Source organism: Protopterus annectens, chromosome 8.part0, assembly GCF_019279795.1.
Source record: "Protopterus annectens isolate FY-2018-M chromosome 8.part0, PAN1.0, whole genome shotgun sequence".
Lineage (NCBI taxonomy): Eukaryota > Metazoa > Chordata > Ceratodontiformes > Protopteridae > Protopterus > Protopterus annectens.
The window spans coordinates 1,751,137,836-1,751,162,646 of NC_056741.1; the positions used below are offsets into that span (position 1 = coordinate 1,751,137,836).

General features: G+C 39.5%; 1 protein-coding gene across 1 annotated transcript in view; it reads left to right on the forward strand.

Annotated features, from left to right (window-relative positions):
• Positions 1-465: 465 nt before the first annotated feature.
• The window catches only part of LOC122808556 (N-lysine methyltransferase setd6-like), a 171,882-nt gene continuing 147,536 nt past the window's right edge, over positions 466-24,811 (forward strand). Inside the window, exon 1 of the mRNA XM_044079511.1 lies at positions 466-731. Coding sequence (XP_043935446.1) covers positions 705-731 — 27 coding nt within the window. The 5' untranslated portion in view covers positions 466-704. The remainder of the gene's footprint in view (positions 732-24,811) is intronic.

Here is a 24,811-nt window from a genome sequence, read left to right on the forward strand (position 1 = left end):
AAGGATGGTTTGTTTAGGTTTCTGATACCTCTCAAATGTACCTCATAGTGAGGAACATTCCTCATTTTAGGTCTGAAAAAGACCATGTTCCTCAAAGTTCCACACTGAAAGGGTGTAGCACTCATTTAGTGTTATGAATTTACTCAGCCGATATCCATAGTAAATAGTACTGAATTATATTGATTCATTAAAATAACTTTTATTACGTATAAAGTAGTACTTATTTTAAACATATGTGAGCTTCCTGGTTGAAGTTGTTAGCAAGCTGTTAGTAGGCTTTCCACATTTTACTCATTTCTTCCACGTTATGAGAGGTAATGCTCATTTTGGAGATGGAAGATTGAGAGCTATGCTCCACACGTGGTATCCCTTCATTCACAGACTGGAGGACGGTAAATCCACAAATCCAAGATCTACATGTGCAATCTGTTCATCCCTGATGGGTTAATGGGCGTAAAAATGTCTTCTTGTTTGGGAACTGCGGATAGACGCAGTGTTCTTTATCCAAGTTCTATGAGATTGTGAAGCCACCACGGGCACTTTCCCTTTAACTCGATACAAAGTATGCGATAGTGTCTTTAAAGAAAGAAAGAGAATTTTGTCTTGTCCCGGAAGTAGCGTCTGTGACCCATGCGGAAAGGGCTCTACCGGAGCGTTTTGTCATCCACATTAGTAGGCTCACTTTAGGGGTATCACTGAATGAGATGGCAGCGGAAGCTAAACGGCTGAAAGTAAGTTGTGATAGTGCTGTTTATGAGCTAGTATTAAAATGTCTTGACTGTCGGTTTGGGGGTAATAGCGAAAGAATTTTCCTTTGCGCTTCTTGCAATTTTGGGTGAAATCCATGTTTCATATGGTCACAAATTAAGCGCGAGGGGGTTATACATTCAGTCTTTATGTATCAATTTGGGCTCTTGGATGATTGGCGGCCACATTTTCAAATGCTCACGTGTGACATTTTTATAAAAAAAATGGCATTTTGCAAGACAAGTCAAACTCGCTACCAGTACAAAGGGCAAGGCTTCACTTTTGTCCCAAAAGCAAAAGTTCAGCTTTGTAGAATGGAATTTGTTTATGTTGTTTCATGTACAACTCCAACTAATTACGCACTTGCGTCAAAATAGCTCCAATAACCTTTCAGTTCTAATGGAAACCGAACCGAGGAAGTAGGCTAAGAGCTTCCCGGCGAAATTGAAGTGTATTAACCCACCACCGAGTTTGCGCAGGAATGGGCGTGCCTGCCTTGATTGAAATGCCGGAGGGCGGGGATTAACAACAGCAATGTGCTGTGTGACACGCAATGTAAGTGAAACGGTAAATCCGTGTCGTGTAGCTGAAACATTAGAATTAAAAAGAGCATTTAATAAGCACAATAATGACATGAATGGCCTTTCCATTCAAATGTTCCACAAGCATCTTGACAACCAAATAATGTTATGAAAGAAAACGCATTCAAAACTAAATTGAAATATTAATTGTGGTTGACACAGCTCTTGAAATAGAGTTGCTCCTCAAAGTAATACTCATTTCATATATTACACCTTTGTAAAGGGGAACTAAACCTGTACAAAGATCCATTGTCACTTATTAAAACACCCCACTGTTTGAAAGCATTATATTCATTATCCAGGGAGGATGAAGTGCTCCTCTTTCTGCATCTTTGCTATGAATTTAAAACCCAATGGAAGGTATAACACTGAACCTGGCATCAAAGCCAACCGTGGGTAAATCCAGCATTACCCACACCCACAAGTGGGTTATTGCTATTATACAATGACATTATTTAAGGAAAAAAATAATTACTTTTCTTAACTAATGGCATTGTATAATGTCTCCTTGCTGCCCTTCCGCAGCTATCTGGTATTCCGCGGAAGTTCTGATGTACTGCGCATGCCTACGCAGTACATCAGAGCTGTGGGCAAAAGCAACGGAGAAAGCAAGATCTCCGTTGCTTTTTACTGTTTCGCTATGTTAAATGGGTTTAACATGGCGAGACAGCTTTAAAAAAAGCAACAGAGAATCTCCATTGCTTATTTTAAAGCTGTCTCGCTATTTTAAACCCATTTAACATAACGGGACAGTTTTGAAAAAAGCAACAGAGAAAGCAAGATCTCCATTGCTTTTTACAAACTGTTTCGCTATGTTAAATGGGTTTAACATAGCGAGATGGCTTTAAAATAAGCAACGGAGATCTCCATTGCTTATTTTAAAGCTGTCTCACTGTGTTAAACCCATTTAACATAGCGAGAAAGGTTTAAAAAAAAAAAAGCAACAGAGAAAGCAAGATCTCCGTTGCTTTTTACACACTGTGTCGCTATGTTAAAGGAGTTTAACATAGCGAGACAGCTTTAAAAAAGCAACAGAGATCTCCATTGCTTTTTTTAAACCTGTGTCGCTATGTTAAACTCCTTTAACATAGCGAGACAGTGTTTTAAAAAAAGACATACTAATGGAAAAAGTCCGGGCGACCAGACCTTTTTCCATTAGTATAAGTCGATGGTCAGCGTGCACGTTGTAAAATCAGCATGCACATTTTGGAATATTAATGGGGGGGTCATGTTATAATGTGAAATAAATGAGGGGGGAGAATATGGAGCTTTTAATAACTTCAATCAGGCAGCTCACAGCACAGCTACAAAGGTGTTACTTCATTGGTAGTAAGATATTGATGAATTATTATGATTTAATGCTTTTGTCTAAAATTTCTTGATGAATGTGTGACAATATACTTGCAATGTTGAACAGTTTGTACATAGATTTTTTTTTTTAAGATTGAAAATAAGGAACGTTACTTGTAATGAGCTACACATTCCGTGGTGGTGGTGCTGCGGTAGCGTTGTCGCCTCATAGTAAGACGCTGTCCAGTTCGATTCTCAGCTAGAGCGTCTTCTGCATGAGACATGCGTGAATGGGCGTACCTTTGTTGAAGTTTGTGCGTCAGGGTTGGTAACTCGGCATGTAAAAATCAACTACAAGTCATTATCGGTTCCGCTGTGGCGACCCCTAACCGGGAAAAGCTGAAAGACACAAACAAACTTGTAATGAGCTACACTTGAGTGATATGCATATCTGTCAACTCTCCCTATTTAAAGGACGTCTTGATTTTTGACTCAAAATTTTAGCTCTCTGCCTCTTATTTAAAATATTATATAAAAATATTTAAAAACTGTTTTATTAATGGCGAAATATAGGTCTAAATTACCTTGTGTTTTCGTGGAATCTTTCAATCAAATGGTGGGCAGTGCAGTCAAAATGGTCACAGGTGGGGTTTGGGTGGGGCATGCTACTGCGCATCTGGTGGGTTAATATACTTCAATTTCGCTGGCTTCCCTTTCACCATTACCGTGATCTATTAAAATTAGTGGCACTTCCATTCCTGTCAACCTCTTTGCACAAGAACTCTGCACAAAGCCCAACATAATGGAAAGACAAAGAGCAGAAAAGCGGTACAAATTTTAATTATTGTTCTTATAAACATAGAAAGTTGCCAGAGTGAAATGCTTTGTATTAGCTTGCATTTTCTTAAGACTTTGAAGTCTGAAACTCAAATGTCTGTCATTCTTTAGTGATTTCATTTCTCAGTGGTTTGCCAGGAAACCACACATTTTGGAATGGAAACATCATACACAGAATTATATTGCTAAATTCAAAGCATTACCTACAATTAGCGTCTTTTCTTCACCAGCAGCATTAGCATGAAACGAGCATATCTACCCTAGTTATACTGGACTACATATGAGAATGTATCCACTCTCACTCTAAATGGACTAAATCCACCATAAATATACCTACAACTGAGTGGTAAGCCTGTTCTCACCCAAATACATGTGCCCCAATTGTCCGTGTTTATCGCATACACCCTTCACAGCCCACCTGTACTAGGGATTGCAAAGGACACACCATCTAGTTGCTCGCTTGCATAGACTGAGCTGTGCCCCCCCCCCCCCATTTTAGTTCTTAATATCTGCCTATATCCTGTCGGATTGTATGAAGGGTTTTTGCTGTACAACCTGCCTAATTTTTAAGGGTTTATCTGTGTGAAAAATCAAGTCTTCTGTGAAACACTCGGTCCTACTTAGCCAGTTAAAGACTTATGCAACTTGTTATACTATTCATTAAGCCTGTTGTTGAAGAGATTTGATGACTGTTTGTGTAGGGATTGGTACCTGAAGCATTTGTGTTTGTTTTTAGCCATATTCTCTGCTGCTTAACCTGTTATATGTGCATGAACCTCAACAGCTGCTTAACCTACAAACCTCTGTTTTATCATACCTGTAATTGATTTTTAAATATCTCCTTTCATTATTTTCTCCAGCTGTTCTACCTCTCTAGCTGCTTTGCTTATCGGCCCTGCCCTCATGGACATCCAAGACCAGTCATAGATTTACTATTATTCCCTGATTGACTAACTTTCCCCAACAGGAAAGTCCTACCTTCTCTTAGAAGCGACAGGAAAGGAATTACAAAAAGTATGTTATCTGGTGGTACTCCTACTTTACATTGTATGTAAAATTGTTCTACCACTTACTAGGTGCTAGTATAGGATCTCGGACTGAGGCCTGCAGCTAAAACCCTCATACCTGCTTCTTACTAGCCTCCCTTTCCTTCATCTGACCCAATTTTCTCCTTATACCTTTCTGCCTCTTATAGGGGTTCCTCACTCCACATTATTGGATTTGGCCACTAGATGGCAGTCTTTACACACCTATAACCTCTCCTCCTCACACCATCTCTCTCACCATAACATATATCTAGTCTTTTCTCTTTCTTCTTCAACTGCTTGTTAACAGTCCTACCTACCTCTGACTTTCACTCCACTCCTTTCCTCATTACAGTTAACTAAGCATCCCTCTATCCAGCCTGCTCACTATACCGATTGTTCTTCACACTGTCCTGCTGCCTTCTTTCCTTTGGTCTACCCGTTCCGCTCGCCCTGCGGGCTCACTCCGCTCCCGTACCCTATCCCCAATTCCCACCCACCCCAATAGTCCTACTCTTATACTACCTAACCACACCCCTTCCCACTCACACCAGTCACATACACCTTCACCACTGGCCAACTAATTCCATCTCCCTCTATTAACACATCACTCCCTATCTTCACCCACCACACCCACCACCTATCTCTCTCCCCACAAAGTATAACTCCTTGACTGTAGCAGGAGCCTAACAACTTACCTATCCAAATGTATAAGCTACGCACACCAACCTAATTACAGAAGTTACTCATACTCACACTTCTACCATCTTTAACAATTGTCTACTTACTAACCTCTTATGAGCACCCGTTACATCGACACCTTCACTACCCCCAATAAGCTAACAACCTCTCCTTCTCTACTTATCTTCACTAACCATTTTAACATTACATTTACACCCAGCTGCCAACTAGCAAAATACCATAGGACAGCCCACGTTAGATATAATTCTCACAATCCCAGAAAATCCCTCAATATATATAGCAGATTCCCAAACCCCAGTCTACAAATACTACTTCTATCTTTACAAAATGGAGACATTCACCCTAACCCAGACCCAACAAGTTCTACTACCACTCACCTCCTCAACCCCAACACTTCTATTCACTCCCTTACCAAACCTCCAAACTCACTCTTATTAGCACACCTGTTTCCATTTCTTCTTGCCCTCTGCATTTTGCTCTGTCACACCAATCCACCTACATGTCCTCTCTCACCACATCCATAAATCTTATCTTAAGCCTTCCTGTTGCCTGGCAGCTTCATCCTTAGCATCTTTTTCCCAATATACTCTGCATCCCTCCTCAGCACATGTCCAAATCAATGTAATCTTGCCTCTCTGGCTTTATCTCCAAATCTTCCAACCTGGGCTGACCCTCTAATATACTTATTCCTAATCCTGTCCTTCCTCGTCACACCCAAGTTGAAATCTTAATATATTCAACTCTGCCACATCAAGCTCTGACTCCTGCACACCTCAATATACGTAGCATAAATAATAAAACTGCACAACCTCATGCGCTCTTGGAAGTCTACTCTTTTGACATACTCTGCTTAACAGAAACATGGTTAAAACCTGTAACTAAAGACAATGAAATCATCCCACTTGGTTATAATATCTTACGACTTGACAGAGCAGCCAAAAAGGGTGGTGAAATAGCTATCCTATTTAAGTCAGGATTACAGATTATTACCTATGATTATAAACCACCCAAGACTCAAATGCTGAAATTCTTATTACCAAGCTTCAACTTAACACATTCAAATCCATCTATATAATCTGTATCTATCTTCTCCTGGTGACAATTATCTGTATCTATCTTCTCCTGGTGACAACATTACCACTGTAGAAAATGCCCTTTGTTGGTTATCTCAGAACTTAACACAAGAAACCATAATCCTAGGAGATTTTAATATTGATTGGAAGAGATGTAGCAGTAGCCACCCTACCACCCATATTAACCTATTTGGTTTTATGCAAACCATTACCTCCACCACCAGGATAAACAAGCCTAATAAGAAGGAAAGCACCTTAGATTGGATACTTATCAATAACCATGCCCAAACTTATGAAGCAGGAACCCTCCATGAAGATGTAAGTGTTCACTCACTTACCTATATTGCCAGGCTTAAAAATCAATCTACCCATTCCAACTATTTTTAGGACTATCAGAACAAAAAGAAACTCTAACCCTGATCTCTTCCAAAGAGAACTTAGAGCATGTAACTGGTCCCCCTTGAAAAACCTCCCATTGGAGGAAGCTGTTAATCACTTTAATTCTAAATTCCTAACCATACTAGACCACAATGCACCAACCCGCTCTGTCAGAATGAGAACTAAATCTAACCCATGGCTCTCAAAAGAAACCCAGCAACAAATCCATCTCAGAAACAAGTATTGGGCTAAATACCATTTAACCAAAAACCCTGTAGACCAAAAAATGTCAGACAACTGAGAAATAACACTAAAAAAACTATACTGTCTCTCAAAAGAAACTACTACCTACAATTCCAGCAGAATCACCATAATAAACCACAAAAGTTCTGGGCAAATATTAACCAATTACTACACCCAGGTGAATCCATCACACCAAACCCACAAGGCACAAACCAGAATAATCCCAAGCAGACTGCCAATGCCTTTAATACCTTTTTTACTGAAGCCATTCAAACTCTTGCTAGTCAGTTATCAATTCAGAACTTAACTTTAACCAAATCTAACACTATCCCACCCCCTCTGTTTCTCTTCCAACCAGTCCCAACTACATATATTCTTAACCTTCTCCTAAAGCTAAAACCATGCTCTCCTTCAGCAGACCAACTACCCACTGAATATCTACAAATAGCAGCCAAATCCATTGCCTATCCCATTTCCATTCTCATTAATAGAACCATCACTGAAGGGCACATCCTTAAAATCTGGAAGGTCTCCCATATTATCCCCCTTTACAAGGATGGAAACTGTACAGAATTCTCCAATTACCGTCCCATAGCCCTACTTTCTCCCTTAGCTAAGCTCATGAAAAAATGCATCCACAAGCAATTGCTAGACCACCTAATCCAAAATAATTTATTTCCCAGCTGCCAGCATGGTTTCAGACCTTCCCACATCACTACTATTGCCCCCCTTTCCTTTACTGACTGTATTAACAAAAACTGTAACCTCAATTTGCTTTCCTCTGCACTGTTTATAGATCTGTCTAAAGCTTTTGATATGGTAAACACCAGATACTTATAAATATCCTCAAATCCCTGTCACTAGAGCCACTAGCTATAAAATGGTTCCAGTCCTATTTAGATAACAGACAACAGGCTGTACTCTGGCACAACACTTTTATCTACCAACATCCCCATTAACCTTGGTGTCCCTCAAGGGTCCATTCTAGGACCTCTCCTGTTTTCTGCATTTATCAATGACCTTCACCTAGAAATCCCCCAAGCTACATGTATACAATATGCAGATGATTCCACACTGATATGCTTAGCATATATCAGAACTTAACTCCCTTACCCAAAAGGTGTTTAACACAGTTGAACTATGATTTACACAACACTGTCTCCTTCTGAACCCAAAATAAACTAAGATCCACCTTTTTACCCCTACTCACAAGTCAACCCCTATAGATTTCACAGTCACATCCAATAATGGTACTCTCATTTCCCCAGATCCATCTACCAAACTACTAGGTATCACCATAGATAACCTTAACTTCGACACGCATATCAACAATGCTATAAAAACTATTAATAGAAAACTAGGCTCTCTCTATGGGATCAAACACTTCATCTCTCCTGCAGCTAGAATAACTATTGTTCATACCCACCTAATCTCAACGCTCCTCCATGCCTCGCCTATATATACTAATATATCCAAAAACAACCTTAATAAAATGGAAACCTCCTACAATAACATAGCCAGATTTATTCTGTCTACCCTCATCACCCCCTAGAACAATCTGAAGACCTTACGTTCATCAATTAAATATCTTGTCAATATTTGCAAATCATTGCTCTCAATAATTATTCCATAGTTAAAGCACTTTTGGCGCCAAAAATCAATTAAATTAAAAATTGAATGTTTAAAATATGTATGTGTAAATATATATATATATATATATATATATATATATATAGAGTAGTAATAAATAAATATCTATGTTTTTAATATTATAAATATTATAGAATAATTAGTGCTTGCATATGATTCATTTATGAATTGATAGTATGTTATATTTTTATCACCAACATTACATCATATTGTAGGTATTTATTTAGTACTACTATATATATATATATATATATATATATATATATATATATATATATATATATACATATTTTAAACATTCAGTTTTTAATTTAATTGATTTTTGGCGCCAAAAGTGCTTTAAATATGGAATAATTATTGAGAGCATTGGTTCTGATGAAATCTGGGGTTGACCAGATGAAAGCGCTTAACCATCTGTAACAGAGTTTTGTTCATTGGATTTTATGGTGAAACTTCATTAAACTGAGTTTTTCGACTACGTTTTGGATTTATCTTTGTTCGAGTCTGTGGATCTGATTTGGGCTGTTTGAGTATTCAGTTGGCAATGTCTTTTCATTTAATATTTGCAAATCAAACAACAGGGCTGGAGACTCTCTCTTCTCTAATACTGTTGGAAAATCCTGGAACCTTCTCTCCAGTGAACTTTCCTCACTTCCCTCTATATCACTTTTCAAAACTAAACTGAAACTTTTCCTCAAAACACACTGGTTGTGCCCCTGTACTGAACCTGACTGATCAACTAGTTCTTCTTACTAGGTTCATCCTACCCTCCTTTTCTCAGTAATCTATCCCCTTTCTTAAGAACAACTAACCACCTACATACTATTACTTACATCTTCTAGAATTTTATTAATGTAAATACTTTTGTACTAATGAAGTGTACATAATCAGCTGCCTCCTCTTCTATATACTATGTATTTAAACTGCATTTGAGTGATACCACTTATACCGGCATATTTTGCTATACGTTATGAACTTCTAATCCCATTGATTAGTCTCACTAATGTAACTACACTGTACCTTGTTTACATTAATTGTTGTATATATCATTTTGTTATTGTTCTCATCGTAGCTGATCTCCCCAGGCCTCTACTGAAAATGGACAAGTATCCAATTGCACTAGCCCGGTCAACAAATGTAAAATAATAAATAAAATTAAATAAATAAATTTCAAGAGAAGTAGACAAAAATATGGACAGTTGAGAGGTATGGGCATCCACTAGCCTTCAATATACCTCACTTTCAAAAGTCCACTCTCCCATCCCCTTCCCAAATACAAATCCATCCTCAACCCCTTAATCCAAATTATTTAGTGTGATAAGGTTGTGGTATTCCCTTTTCATTGGAGGAATGGAGAGTAAAGCTCCAGTTACAAAACAGCAGTTCTATACAGTACTAGCTGTACTAGAGAAAAGTCCACACTCCCTAAAATATAGGGTCATCTGATATTGCCACATAACAATTTGGCAGTAACAATGAGGTTAAAATGTAATTTAAAATTTTACAAATGTAGGAAGGAATAATACGAGAGAGGAAGTGTGAGTGCTAAGAGTAGAGAGGAGGTGAGGACTATATGAATAGTATGGATAGATATCCTTCAGATGACACAGAAGTAAAGAAAGTTGTAGTGAAATCGAGGTAAATGTAGAAGATAGTGAGCATGCGTTGGAATTTTACTGAAAGGAAGAATTGTCAAGGGGTGAGTAAAGACTGTAGAAGTAGCTGTAAGAGCAAATTGGTAGAATACAGTAGGAGATTATAATGAGAATTTGATTTGTTCAGCTATATTTGGGGCGATGTATGTATGTGAGGGCTGAGGTAGTCTATCCTGGGGAGCTGTTAGAGCAGAGCTAAGTGTTTTTAAAGTGTTGTTTTAGCACGATTTTGAGCTTGGGTAGGTTGTTTTGTTGTCCAACATTGTTAGGGATAGAATTTCAGATTTTGGAGACATAATTTCAGTACAGGGACAGACCAGCAGAGGTTTGGATTTTACTTATGGGTAATAGGACATGTCTGTGGAGTAGAGTGATTGTGCAGGGGTGTAAGATTTCACTACGTCTTGCAGTGCAAGACAGTTTTGTGGTTTGTAAATTAACAGTTGATAACTGGATGACACAGTGTGTGGAAGTTCTAGCCAACCTAAGAGTTTTAAAAGCTAGGCAGTGGTGGAATGTTGCAGACTGGTTAGTGGTGAATTTAGCTATCTTGTTATAGCATTTCTCACATTTTGTTAGTGGAAACAGCTGAAGGCTGGTGTAAATGGGGGATCTGTAAAGGAATGAAGGTAGGAGATACATAGAGGATATTGTTTTTTGGCACTGTTGTTCATCCTATGATGTAACCTCATATTTTACTTCCCTTCCACTCTGTCTCTCCAACCCTCCAATACCCTCAAACGTTTTACTTGCATATCAAGGTTAAACCTTAATACAGACTTGAAATACTTTAAATGTGATTATAATGCACTCTTATTCAAAAGTTATTGCATGTTGTAAATAACTGAAACACTTGTAATGTTTAATGCCAGTGTATTTACTTTTGCATAATTTTATTTATTTACATTTGTTGACTGGGAGAGAACGACTGGACGCAGGTCTATTTTTAGCAGAGGCCCGGGGAGAAAAGCTCCACATTAAATGTTACAGACATTATACAGTTTGAGAAAAATAGCATTTAAAAATTTATAGACGTTGTTCCAGCTGTAAAACTTAATACAAGATTAAAACATAGTTGTAAAACAGCTGTATAAACTAATGCAAGTTTAAAACATAGTGACAGATGTTGAACATAATGACAGATGTAGAACATAATTCATCAGTGGACACTGAATCGTTGTTTGCGAGGCACATAATATACATTAACACTTGTTGCAACAAGAAGTTCTTACTATATAGTAAGTAGCTAGGTTTATGAGCAACCAAGCTTGTAATAATTAAAGTAGTTAGTGGGGTGCAGAGAGAGGTAGTGGGGGATATTAGAGGGGGGTTACAAGGGCATATCCTGCAAGTTTTTAGGTGTGCTTTTAGTAAAGATTTGAAGTGGGTCCAAGATGTTACAGAGGTAATTGAGGGTGGGAGGGAGTTCCATAATTTGGCTATAGCGCAGGAGAATAATGCTTCTCCAACATAGTTATTGGCTCTTGTGACATGTAGGAGGTTTTTGTTGCTGGTTATAATTGTAATTACAATAATTGTAAGTAACTGGAATAGTTGAGTTGCTTAATGTTTATAATCCTGCTTTTGCTGTGTACTGTTGGTTGCAGAACTCCAGGCTGAGCCTTCAAATGGTACACCTGGAACAATGGTTTACCCTAGTCAACACATTTGTAAGTAAACAACATTAATGTTGTTTATTTTACACCACTGTTAGAGGAAACTTAGGAAACTCTTTTCTTAAAAATCTAAGGATGTTTGCAGTTTTGTTCCTGTTTTTAACAGGCCACAATGGTCCAAATAGGGACTATCCTGCATAAAGATTGTAATGTTACCCCCAAGTGAGCACAGGACAAAGAAAGTAGTTTTTTTATGGGATGATAGTCTGTTCCAGAGATGCACAGATTGCATAACATAACACAACTAATTGTACAAAAGCTGACATCATTACTTACAAAGACATCACTGTGGTGCATAAAGTTTGGTATACTGGAAGTGGCAAAACTTGAGTAAGCCTTGTAGCTGTAAGAAATGGCTAGGTGCATTGGATAGTGGAGGGAATGCAACAATAGAAACACTTGTCACTGTAGTATCAACTAGTGTGATTCTTCAGACAGTTTACATTTTTAACTGATGGGATTGTATAAATTTTAGGAAAATGAGAGTGGAGCTCTGAGTAGTCTACTTCACTTTACGTTAATGGGAAGCTAATAGGTTCATAGGTTTATACTAGGCGATCTGCCCTAAGGCATTTATAAGCCTAGCCCAAAGTTTTGTGGCTTACGCCACCCTTATGTTAAAAAATACTGTGCCCATTAGTTTGTTGTGCCTCTGTCCAGCAGTGACACAGAGATGATTCCCGGGGTAAACCTACGATCTCCCATCCACCGGTCAAGATTTCTCTTGAACAGAGCCAGCGAGGTGCTCTGCCTCACATGGACCGGGATTTTATTCCACAGCATAGGGAGTCTCTGGGTGACAAATCTATCCCTCCAGCATGTCCTATTTATATCCGTGCTAAGGTTTAAGTCGCTTGCTCTAGGTAGATTTGGATTTTTTGAGGTGGAGCATGTCCATTAATTCCAGGTTGGACATGGCCTTGTATGTCAGGCACAGGTCACCTCTGAGCAGGCGGTATGCGAGTTTCCTCAGTCTGGCAGCATATGACAGATTTTGGAGTCCCTTTATCCTTTTGGTGAGGAACTTTTGGGGTCTCTCCAATTGCTGCAGGTGTCAGGTGAGATACATCCCGAATGGGGCATTGTACTCTATCATTGATCTGATAAGTGAAGAGTACAGGGGAGCAATGACCTCACTTGATCTGGATGTGAATCCCTTCATGATCAGGTGGGCAATGTAGAAGGTCTTTCTAACCACTTTAGCAATGTGAGTGTCAAACGAAAGGCCAGTGTCAACCTGGGTCCCCAGGTCCCTGATAACCTCTTCTGTGCTTAATGATTTATTTTCAATTGAGAAATGGAAGTGGACCTTAGCAAATGGCTTGTTAACTTGTAAAAATACAAGCTGCTTCCCTTTTTGTTAATCTGGTATTGCTCCTTTTTACATGGTCTTCAGCCTCAGTTGTCCTTTGGAGAGCAGAAAAGATTTTTGTAAAGGGACCATTTGCAATACGGTGAATTATAAATAGGCCAACTTTTAGTATCCTATTGATCAGATTGTGGTTTTACAAATTTGGCAGTGCATTTTGATATGTCTGGCCTAGCCTAGCTAAAACTACTGTTGAAACTGAAAAAAAGTGGGAAGTGCAAGAACGAAAATGGAAAGCCCTTAGAAGAGGTTAGTGCCTCCTGTTCACTAGGCAGTAGCCTTGGGTAGTAGTCTTATAATTTTCTCAAATTAATTTGCTGTTAAAGCTTTTTCTTGTTACATTTTTCAGTGCGACAGAATACTTTGAGGCCTCAGTATTTATTTACATGCATTGACTAGGGTAGATAGAACACTGGTCCATCGAGACCTGACCTTTTTCAGATGCAGCTGGGTGAATATAATACAGTGGTTTAAAAAGAGGCAAAACATAGTAAATTGAGTTTAAGACATGCTTTGTAAGGAAATAAGACAAAAGTACAGACAAGGGACTGTAGTGCAGTGGATTGAAAGCATTGAAAATGCTCTTTAAATATTAAGTCTGCTGTGTGAACTCTCTCAATATAAAAACAAGGGTGAGAGAGCGAGTAAAAAAGGCAGAGGCTATTAATGAGTGAGGGTGGGAGAGAGAGTTGAATGAGTATGAAGTGAAATCAATTAGTTAAACCACAATAAAGGTGGTTCAGGTGACCTGATATGTATATGAAAGTATTTTTGTTATTGGAAGGGGGGAGAGTCTAGTTGCACTAAATATGTAGTAGGAAGTTGGATTGGAAGTTACTGGTAAGCTAGTTGCATTAAATATGTAGTAGGAAGTTTGATTGGAAGTTACTGGTAAGCTGGAAGATAGGGTTTGTGTCAGAGAATAGTAGATGTAAGATATATGTTGAGATCCTAGAGTAAAGGGGGTGTATGAACGATGGAAAGAAATACAAGGTAATGTGACTATCGTTGATAACCTGTGGGAGAGTGAGGTAAATTAACTCAGTTGATGTTAGGAAACTCCGCTACCAGGGGTAGACGATGCAGTGTATAAAGTGATTTCTTGGTTATTGTGGTAATTGGCTACAGAGGCTTTTCAGGAGTGTTTTGAGATTGTCTTTGAATTTAAAGTAATTTTTATTTCTGATGAAGTATTGTATGGATTCTCAACTTTTGCTCCTAATATTGTGATGCTTTGGTTACAGCAGCAGCAGTACCTGCTTAGAGAGTTATTAGAGAAGGAGAATTATCTGGGTGGCATTATAGATTATAAACTTTTATATTGGTAGTCTTCCTGCTAGAAAATGGAATGACGTTAATTTAAATGGTTTGTAAAGGGGAAGACTGGAAGGTCAGACCTTTGTTTTATTGGTAGCTGGTTAGTATTTTCAAGGATTTGTGCTTATTCTTGTTTAGTTTTATTTAATGCTTGTTGAATGAATAAGAGAATTGGCCCAAGGACCTTTTTTGACCATGACCCACACCAAAGTGGAAAAACACAATAGACAAAAACAGCAATGTTTTACATTATGTAAAATGAATACAGATGTACATTAAATTCAGTGCAACAACAATATTATGAGAATGAGCTACAGGGAGTGAAAATTGTATTTTGAAAACAATGTATGTGTCAGTAAACCAATACATATGTCAGACCAGCAACAATATCAAGAAATTGGAACATCCACTTCTAAGATGGCTGAGCATTGAGTAACAGCTTAATTATAAACAATATCAAGAAATTGGAACATCCACTTCCAAGATGGCTGAGCATTGAGTAACAGCTTAATTATAGCTTTCCCAATGTGAAAACAGAAACTTGGCAGAGAAAGACAGTGGACTTGGTTCTGGGTAAATTTCAGTAACTAGCTAGTAAGTGCACTGCCTGCATGCCAGGACAAAAGAAATAAAAATGACTTGAAAAGAAAATCAGCTACAAAAGGTGAGGAAAAAACACTGAGTGTGAAGAGTACTGTAGCTGTTCAGCAAGAAGTACTGCAAGCTGCAGGCATGACTTCCAGTAACCTAAAGGAAAGTATGACTACTGCACACAGACCTGATTAAATTAAACAAAACACTGATACGAGTATATCAACTCAAGTGACAAAAGGTTGGAAAAAATGGAAGAAGCTTTAAATAGATATTCAGATGAGGTGAAAAAACTGCAAAAATCAGAGGTCAAAATGAAGAAAAGGCTGGCTGAGTGTAAGACTGCTCAAGAAGAGATGTTTAAATATATATATATATATATAATTAGAGGACAGAGCACATAGGGAAAACTTGAGATTTTCTGCTGTTCCAGAGAAGCTGGAAGGAACAGACTGTATTAATTTTATGAAAGCACAAATAAGCAATTGGACTGGTACTCCACAGCAGGAGTTGTTAATTGAAAGGTCTCATCATATGTATGTGCCAAACCTGGCTATCCGAAAGCATCCTTGACCTTTTAATAGTAAAGATGCAATCCTACCAGCAGAAGGAGTTGATTCTGACAAAACTGTGGCAGAGGGTCAAAATACTAAAAATGGGAGATAGCAGAGTGTTTGGAGAATGATCACTCACAGTGTACACCAGGCAGAAGAGGACTAAATTTATTCCACTCTTTAGGGAATGTCAAGAAGCAGGAGTGAGATTCAAACAGTTGTACCCATCAATCTTCTTCCCTGGAGGGGTAAAATCATTTTTTGATGCAGTACATAAGGAGGGAATACAAAAGTTTGTCAACAAAAAGTGAGCTGTGAAACAGAGATTCTGCTTCCTATTCTTCTGGCAATAAAAACCACAGCGATATTGTGCCAATGAAACCTTTTCCAATGTTTCAACAGAAATTGCTTGCAAGAAGGAAAAAAGCTCAAGAGTTGATTCGGAGTACATTGGAAATGAAGCAGAGACAGGATGTGTGCAATGGAAATGAACGGGAATAAAATCAGTAACTTGGGAATTAACACATGTGGGATTATAAAGCAATGTTTGTGAAACAAGAAAGAACAAGAAAATCTGGAAATATTGGGCTTTTTTTTACTTTGTTAAACTTGTAGGAGACTCTAAAGCATATGTCCTAAGTCATGTCATTAATGTTCTGAAAAATACTTTAGGAGAGGGAGTGAGGAGACAAAATTAAATGCAAGTAAAACAATTTTTTTCTTAATACTGTAGTAATATTTTTATAGTACTTCGCTTTCTTTGCATGCTATAAAGAGTAATGGGGATACTAATGTAAGCAGGTGCTCCTGTTTTTTTCTCTCTTCTTTCTTTTGTTTCTCCTTGTTCAGTTTTAAGAAATGTAGGGAAAGCAATGTAAAAAAAGAAGAAAAGTCTAGTCAAAAGAGAATGACAAAAGAAAAAATACTTTCTCATTCTTGCATGGAGAATGTGACTTAATGGCCCTTATCATGATCTGCTAACAAGTTAACATTGAATATTAAACTTTTTTCTAGCAAATAAATGTATGGTTAGTAGCAACCCTTTTATCTTGTCCTCGTGTCTCCTTGGAGACAATCTGATAAAGAGAAATGGCTAGGAGATAATGTTCTCTGAAAGCATTCAAGTGTTTTCCCATCTGGGAGAGCTATAAAGATGAGACGTAACCAGTTAGCACTTAGTAGAAGCACAGGCTGTACTATGCATCTTAGCATGGATAACCTTTCTTTTAGGTTAAGCCAAGTTTGTGAATGTGGCTGTCAGTTTGGAACAGTTGTTCTTATTGGGAATGTAATACTTCAATATTTGGAGATGTACATAGTTTTGTGTGTTAATATTAAGTTAATTGTTTTTTTTTTTTTTTTGGGGGGGGGTGAGGGCTTTCTATAAAACAAAAACATAAGATGTGACATGGGTTCAAATGGATATGACAAGAAACAACTGTATAAAAAGATCAACTTGCCAAACAGTGTATGCATGTAACACAAAATCTGGAACTAGACACTTAAAAAAGCTGTTACACATAAAAAGTGTGAATGATAACACAATGTATGCTTTCTGTAATATCTATAAATGGTTTCACAGATAAATACAAAAAATACCTGGGACAAAAGAAAAGAGGAGCTCCACTAGTGATTAGAAGTGGATAAAAAAGATAATAATGGTAGATTTGTAGTACTAAGTGACCACTGGCAAGGGAGGAGGATTACATTGTCATGTATTTATATTCCACTGAAACATGCTATAATAGAGCTTAAGAAAAGATTGGGAGAAATAATCAGCTTTCATTAAGGAAGATTACTTATAAGCAGGGATTGGAATTTGATTTGCAGCAGTGGATATGTCTCTGGGGAGCCCCAAAGGGAAGTTGTAACAAAGGAGGGTAGATTTTTAAAGAAATTTATGAATATATCTTGGCATGGAAGATGTGAATTCAGTGCTAGGAATTCAGTGTGAATTTACATATTATTCCCCAAGATACAAAAAGTGGGCTGGACTAGATAGAATTTCCATTTCATTTGGACATGTGCATTTAATTGAAAAGCTTGATATGTACCCAATCACTATTTCAGATCATGCGCCAATGTTGTTGTGTCTTTTGGCTTTTCCCGGTTAGGGGTCGCCACAGCGGAACTCCGGTCCGCTAATGATTGGCAGTAGATTTTTAGTTGCCGAGTTGCCAGCCCTGATGCACAACCTTCAACGAAGGTACGCCCATTCACGTATGTCTCCACACAGAAGACGCTCTAGCTGAGAATCGAACAGGACAACGTCTTACTGTGAGGCGACACTGCTACCGCAGCACCACCACCGCAGTCAATAACAACTAAAATAAAGACAGAGGATAATTAAATAAAAATGAGACACTGCCACTTTCCCACCTACCTGTTGAAAAGAGGAATTTAAGAAATGGGTAGCGGAAACTATTCAGGCGCTATTAGAGAAGATAGAATTTTCTTCTGAAAGTATAGCTAGGGCATGGGATAAAATTAAAGTGAAGTTTAAAAACAGGGTGGAAATAAAAGAAAGGGGGATATTGTTAAGCAGTAACAATAATTATTTAGATGGACTGACAGATGTTAATATATTGCAGAGTAGGGGGGATTTCACAAAACAAGAGGAGGAGCAACTGCAGAATGCTAAACAGAAAATAAGGGACTACCTCGATATATGCACGAGTTTAGAAAGATTGCTGTTAAGCAACTGTTATAATAACTCTAGAGCACAAAAACTTTTAACACAACGACTTGTGCAACAGAAAGTAGAAAGGGCTGTCACCAAGCTTAGGGAGCCTATAACAAGGAAGATAACAAGAAATCCTGTAGAAATATTAGAAATAGTTCAGAAATTCTATGAAAGTCTGTATAAAGCAGAGAAATGTGAAAATCAAGAAAAGGTACAAAGGAAATGTTTATGGAAGAATTAACTATCCCAGTGTTAGAGGTAGATGAGGCTCGATTACTAACAGGATAGGAGGAGATGAGATAAAAATAGTGATGTATAACCAGCCCACAGGAGAGGTCCTAGGAATAGATGGTATTCCTGTGGAAGTTTGAAAGCTTGGAGGGGAAAAACTCTGGAAGGTTTTATCAGCATTTTAAAAAGGGGAGAAGTACTGACATCCTGGAAGAAAGCAGTTCTAGCTGTAGTACCTTAAAGACCCATCAGATCCAGCTTCATACAAGCCAACATTGATAGATATGAATCAGTGTGGTTTTGTGGAGGGGAGAAAAACATTTGACAACCTTAACAGAACTTTCATGATCCAAAGGGAAGCAGAATGTAAGAAAATACCACTGTCTTTGGTGGGTCTTGACGCAGAGAAGGCATTTGACAGAGTAAGTTGGGACTTTATGAGCAGGTAATAAAACACCAGAGGCCAGCATGTGCAGCTTGTAAATTCTTTTATTAAAGAATGGATGTCAATAAGGCATATAATGCCACAAAATATAACAAATCAAACCGGTTTCGGCTATGCAGCCTTCATCAGTGATAAAGCGTTTTTTAACGCTTTATCACTGATGAAGGCTGCATAGCTGAAACCAGTTTGATTCGTTATATTTTGTGGCATTATATGCCTTATTGGCATCCATTCTTTAATAAAAGAATTTACAAGCTGCACATGCTGGCCTCTGGTGTTTTATGATTTAGTGGTTTAGCCGAGCATACCCTACTTGCGAAGCATTTGGTTTTTTACACTTTATGAGCAGGGCAATAGAATCATTTGCATCCCTTTTTAAAATTATAAGGTTCATAGGTTGATACTAGGCTATCTGCCCTAGGGCATTTATAAGCCTAGCCAGAGTGTGTTTGGCTTTCGCCACCCTTTTAGATTAGTTGACTGTGCCTCTGTATAGTAGGTCACAGAAGGTAGCCCTTTTAAGGTTAGTTTACTGTACCTCTGTCAAGCAGGGACACAGAAGAGATCCCAGGGGTAAACTTACGATCTCCCATCCACTCGTCAAGATTTCTCTTGAAGAGGGTCAGTGAGGGGCTCTGAGTAACATGGATTGGGATTTTGTTCCAAAGTGAGGGGAGCTTCTGGGATATGAATCTGTCCCTCCAGCATGTCCTATTTATTTCTGTGCTGAGGTTTAAGTCCCTGGAGCGTGTAGCTCTAAGGGATTTGGATTTCTTGAGGTGAAGCATGTCCATTAATTCTGGGTTGGACATGACTTTATACGTCACAAATCGCCTCTGAGTAGGTGGTACGCAACTGAGTAGAGCTGGAGTTTCTTTAGCCGAACTGCGTAGGGCATCTGTTTGAGTCCCTTGATCCTCTTGGTGAGGTACTTTTGGGGTCTTTTCAGTTGCTGCAGGTGTCGGGTAAGGTACATCCCAAATGGGGCATTGTATTCAATTATGGGTCTGATAAGTGATGAGTAGAGGGGCACAATGACCTCTCTTGATCTAGATGTAAACCCTTTTGTGATAAGGTGGGCTATATAGAAGGTCTTTCTAACCACTTTGGCAACGTGATTGTCAAAGGAGAGATTGTTATCTACTTGGGTCCCTAAGTCCCTAATTACTTCTTCCGTACTTAATGGATTATCATCTATGCGGTAATTTATGGGCACTTTGTTTTTCCCATAGGGGATGACTATGCACTTTTTGGCATTGAGCTTTAGGCCATGGCTCTGGCACCAGTTATCCGTCTCTGTGAGACAAGACGCTTTTGGAGGATGCTTGTGTCAGCCGGAGAGTCGATTATGGCACCCAGTTTGCAGTCATCTGCGAACTTGGCCAGCCATAGTCCACCCATGTTAGCCTGTACCTCGGAGAAATATATACTGAACAAGAGAGGTCCCAGGACTGAGCCTTGTGAGATGCCACTTATAACTGGTTTAGAGTCTGACATGTCACCTGCTATTCTGACCATGTGGGTTCTATCCCTGAGCCAGTTTGCAACCCATCTTGTGACATAGGGGTTGATATTTAAGCTGGTGAGCTTATTTATGATGCCCGAGTGGGGTACTGTGTGGACTACCTTCCCTGCATCTATGGCTTTGGTAACTGTTTCAAAGAAGTCAACCAGGTTCAAGAGGCAAGATCTGCCGTTAACAAAGCCGAATTGGGTAGGATTCAATGTCTGGAGGTTCCCAATGTCTTTGTTTATGATTTCCATGATGATATGCTCCATAGCTTTGCAGACCAGGCTAGTCAGGCTTATAGGGCGATAGTTTCCGGGGTCTGTTGTGGCACCACCTTTGTGGAGCGGGACCACTGTTGCTGTATGCCATTCCTTGGGTACATATCCTGTAGTAAGGCTGAGACTGAACAGTGACTTTATATGAGGGTTTAGTTCTTGGAGCTTGTGTAAGACGCAGCCTGAGACACCGTCTGGTCCCATTGACGCTGTGTTTTTTGCTTTGGAGAGGGCAGTTCTCACCTGTGCATCTGTAATCTCAGGAAGACTACACTCTGTTGGGATAGACATTTGCTCTTTTGGGGGGGGAAGGGGGGGGAGTTTGCACTGAACCTTTCTGCCAGGATGTTGGCAATGTCTGTGGGTTCAGTGTATTTTTTTGTCATTTTGCACTAACTCAGAAGCATGTCTGGGAGTTGCCTCCCAGGTTCCTGACATAACTAAAGAAGGCCTTCTGATTATCTTTAGTGTCTTGTGCAATTTGTCTTTCGAAACTGGCCTTAGATGATTTTATGAGGGATCGTAGTTTCTTGCTAGTACTGATCAGAGACTCCTTCCCTTTTTGGGATTTTGCTCTGTCATGTAGTAGATTTCTCCTTCTGTTGTATAGCTTATTTATGGCCGGGGTCCACCAGACAGGTCTACTGCCATTGGAGGAGTGAGTCTTGGTTTTATTTGGGATAGCATTCTCCATGCATTCCTGTAGGTGTCCATAGAATGCTTTTGTAAAGGATTCTGAGTTTTGGGCCGTATTTTCCACTGGCCCGGGGGCTTTGAAGGATTCCACCTTGGTTTTGAGAAGTGTGAAGTTTGCTTTTGAGAAGTTCTTCACCGTGGTTTCCTTGGCTGGGGGTGGGGATGGAATATGGATGTCCAGTGAGATTAGTTTATGGTCTGATCTTACCAATGAGGGGTATACCTCTGGTGTTGAACATAGAGACCCCATGTTGGTGATGAGCAGATCCAATATGTTTTCCCCTCTTGTGGGAGTGGAGTGGTGACCAGTTGTTCCATAGCATTTGAGTTTATAAATTCTAGGAACCGTTGGGCGAGGGTGTTTGGGCTTGAGTAGTTTTCCCAATCAATGTTTGGGTAGTTGAAGTCACCCAGTATAATGGTGTTTGGAGAGACCTTCATATTCTCCAGTGTTCTCAGGAAAGCCGAATGGGGTTCCTGTGTTTGGGAGGGTGGTCTGTAGCAGGCTACAAACTGAAAGGCAGTTTTGTCCACTGTTAGTTGCACATGGATGGTCTCCGATGCTTCGTGCAGTGCCACTAACCCGGAGGTGTGGGTATCTTTGATAAATATGGATACTCCCCCTCCTTTTGTTGTTCAGTCTGAGATTTGGGGCTGAAAAGCATGGTATGAAGTATAACCTGTTAGTGCTGTGGTGTTCTCAGGAGCCTTGAACCAGGTTTCTGTTACTGCACAGATATCGATATTCTCCATACTGAGGAGAGTCTCGAGTGTGTGCATCTTGAGGTTTAGACTTCTGGCGTTGAGTAGCATTACCCTTAGTTTTTTTGTCTTTGTGTTGTGTATGGAGGTGGGTTTGTCTTTTGAGCCTTGCCTAAAAAAGGCACTATGGGGGAGGCAAGAGCTTTGGCCAGTATTCGAAAACCCAGGGGTGACCGGTGCAAGCCGTCCCTAGCGAAGCAACATGGCTTGTCGAGCATGTCATCCCAGGCTGACAGACACTGGATCCCGTTTGAATGACACCAATACTTCCAATTGTTAAAATTGATTATTTTGTCTTTATACTCTGGCATCATTCTTGGTGAGGGCAAGATGCTACTCAAGGTCAGGGTCATACCAGTCTGGGCTACATGATCAGAGAGCTCCTCTATGTTTCTTTTCATGTAGTCCAGGGAGGTATGTCTCAGGTGATTCACACCAGCATGTTCAATGACGGAGTCATATTTGTACTTGCTTTGGCATGACCTGAGTGCTTGTGTTATGCGGCGGATCCTGGCACCCGACAGGCAGCTTACAGTGACAGTCTCCTTGTTCAGTCTGGTGAGTGGGACATCAGTGTGTCTGACAATAGAGTCACCTATTACAAGTGTATTAGGTGTGTTGTTTAGCCTTAAGGGCTGTGACTGGGTGGCTCACTGACTTTGTGAGCTATGTGCTACGTGGGTATTGTTTCGTGGTAGGGGTTGCTTGGATGTCTGCTTTGGAGGTCTCTGCTGCTTAGGCAGATTTTTATTTAGAGCCTTAGAGTATGTTTTTGTGTGTTTGTGTTTGGTTTGCTGATGCAATAGGTCTATGTGAGACTGGATTTGTGGTGTGTGTGGTTACCTTCTCCTCCTGACTGGCTGTGCCAGTACTGGGTTGAGAGAGCTCAGCCTCCAGTTTGGCTATATAGTTGCATCTCTCACATATATTTGAGCTTGTTGGGAGGAGGAGAGGGTGGTCTGTATACATAAGGCAGTTGTAACATTGCCTCAAGCTTCCCAGATTCACCAGCTGGACTGGAGAGTAAACCCGAAACTGACCTTTGGACATGCCTGAATAATGTAGGGAACTACTTATTGACTGATCGGAAAGAACCAATAGGGAGCAAGTACTTAAAAGGAGTATAAGAGGGTGTAGTGCTTAAGTTTATTAGTGTTTACCTATGAGTTACTTATACTAGCAAGTGCAGGGCTTTATAATGAAGATAGAGTGCGTATTTTGAGATTTAGAGCAGTTCTAAGGGAAAAAGTGAAGAGCAGACTTTGTAGAGCCGGGAATAGTTTAAACCTGTTTAAGTGGCGCTGCCCGACGCTGCTCTGTGCGCAAGACCGCGCAAAAAGAGAGTTGCAGGGTTTTAAGAGAGAGAGATCAAGGAGTTTGGAATTTACCCAAAATGGCCAATAAAACTACAGTTTCTAGGCAGTAACCACTCCTACAGGGACAGGCAGGCTGCTCAATGTTAACCACTGCCACTGGTGAACACAGAGACTTCCCTTTAGCCCAAGTAAGCACTGGCCTCCAAGAAACTTACAAACAGTTCAGAACAGCAACTCTGTAACTGAACTTTCTTTTAAATTATAGAAAGTGGGAAAATAGCAAGATTTTTTGTTTTTGTTTAAGGATAGCAGAGACACACAAGTAGCAAACTAGTCAGAACAGTGCAATAAATGACCCCAACACAGAGGCAGGTAAAATGCAATTTTAAGAAAAAACGATTTTAAATTAAGTGCAACACAAAAAATGCAATAAACGGGTTAATCTAGTCTATGTTTTATGTTGAAATGAAAGTTGAAAAAATTATTTTATAATAAGAATTCTGTTAATTCCAAGAGTTCTTACATAGGGACAGGTAGGTTAGAAAGACTGTAGTAACGTGAGGCATGCTTTTCAGCTGGACATAAGAAGTAAGAGTACTGCAAACATTGGCTACCTAGAAGGCATGCTGCCCCGAATTGTAAGGGTGTCATCCCCCAACATGTTTGACTCGGGGTGGGGGGTGTGGAAACATGATGGTTCTTTATAGTGAGAGCTTCTGTTTTACGTCATGAATGTGTTAAGTTTCAAGGATGTCTAATCATGAGATTACCTAACGCTGTGTTACGAAACCCTATATTTGTGTAAAGTGTATGTCAAGTGTAGGCAAAGTCATATATATGCATGTCCACCACCAATTGAAGTTGGATGTATGAATGGCATATGGGGAGAAGTGCAGTTCTCCATGCTGAAGGCTCTCAGGAAGGCAGAGACATGGAATTATTAATGATTAATCTATAATCGAGTGGAGCACCTGGAACATGCACATACACATGTGCCACTGTTGCTCAGTGTGTTTTTGTTACTAATGAGTGCATGCTTATAACTGCCAGGTGTTACCATTGTGCAATAGTAGCTACAGCAGTGGACACCGCTATGAAGTGCTGTCTACTTCAGATACTGTGGTCGCACCACAGCATAGTGTAAAACTAGTTTTGTAGGTTGTGCAACTGGTATATGCAGTTTCCTACAACATTTATGGTTTTGG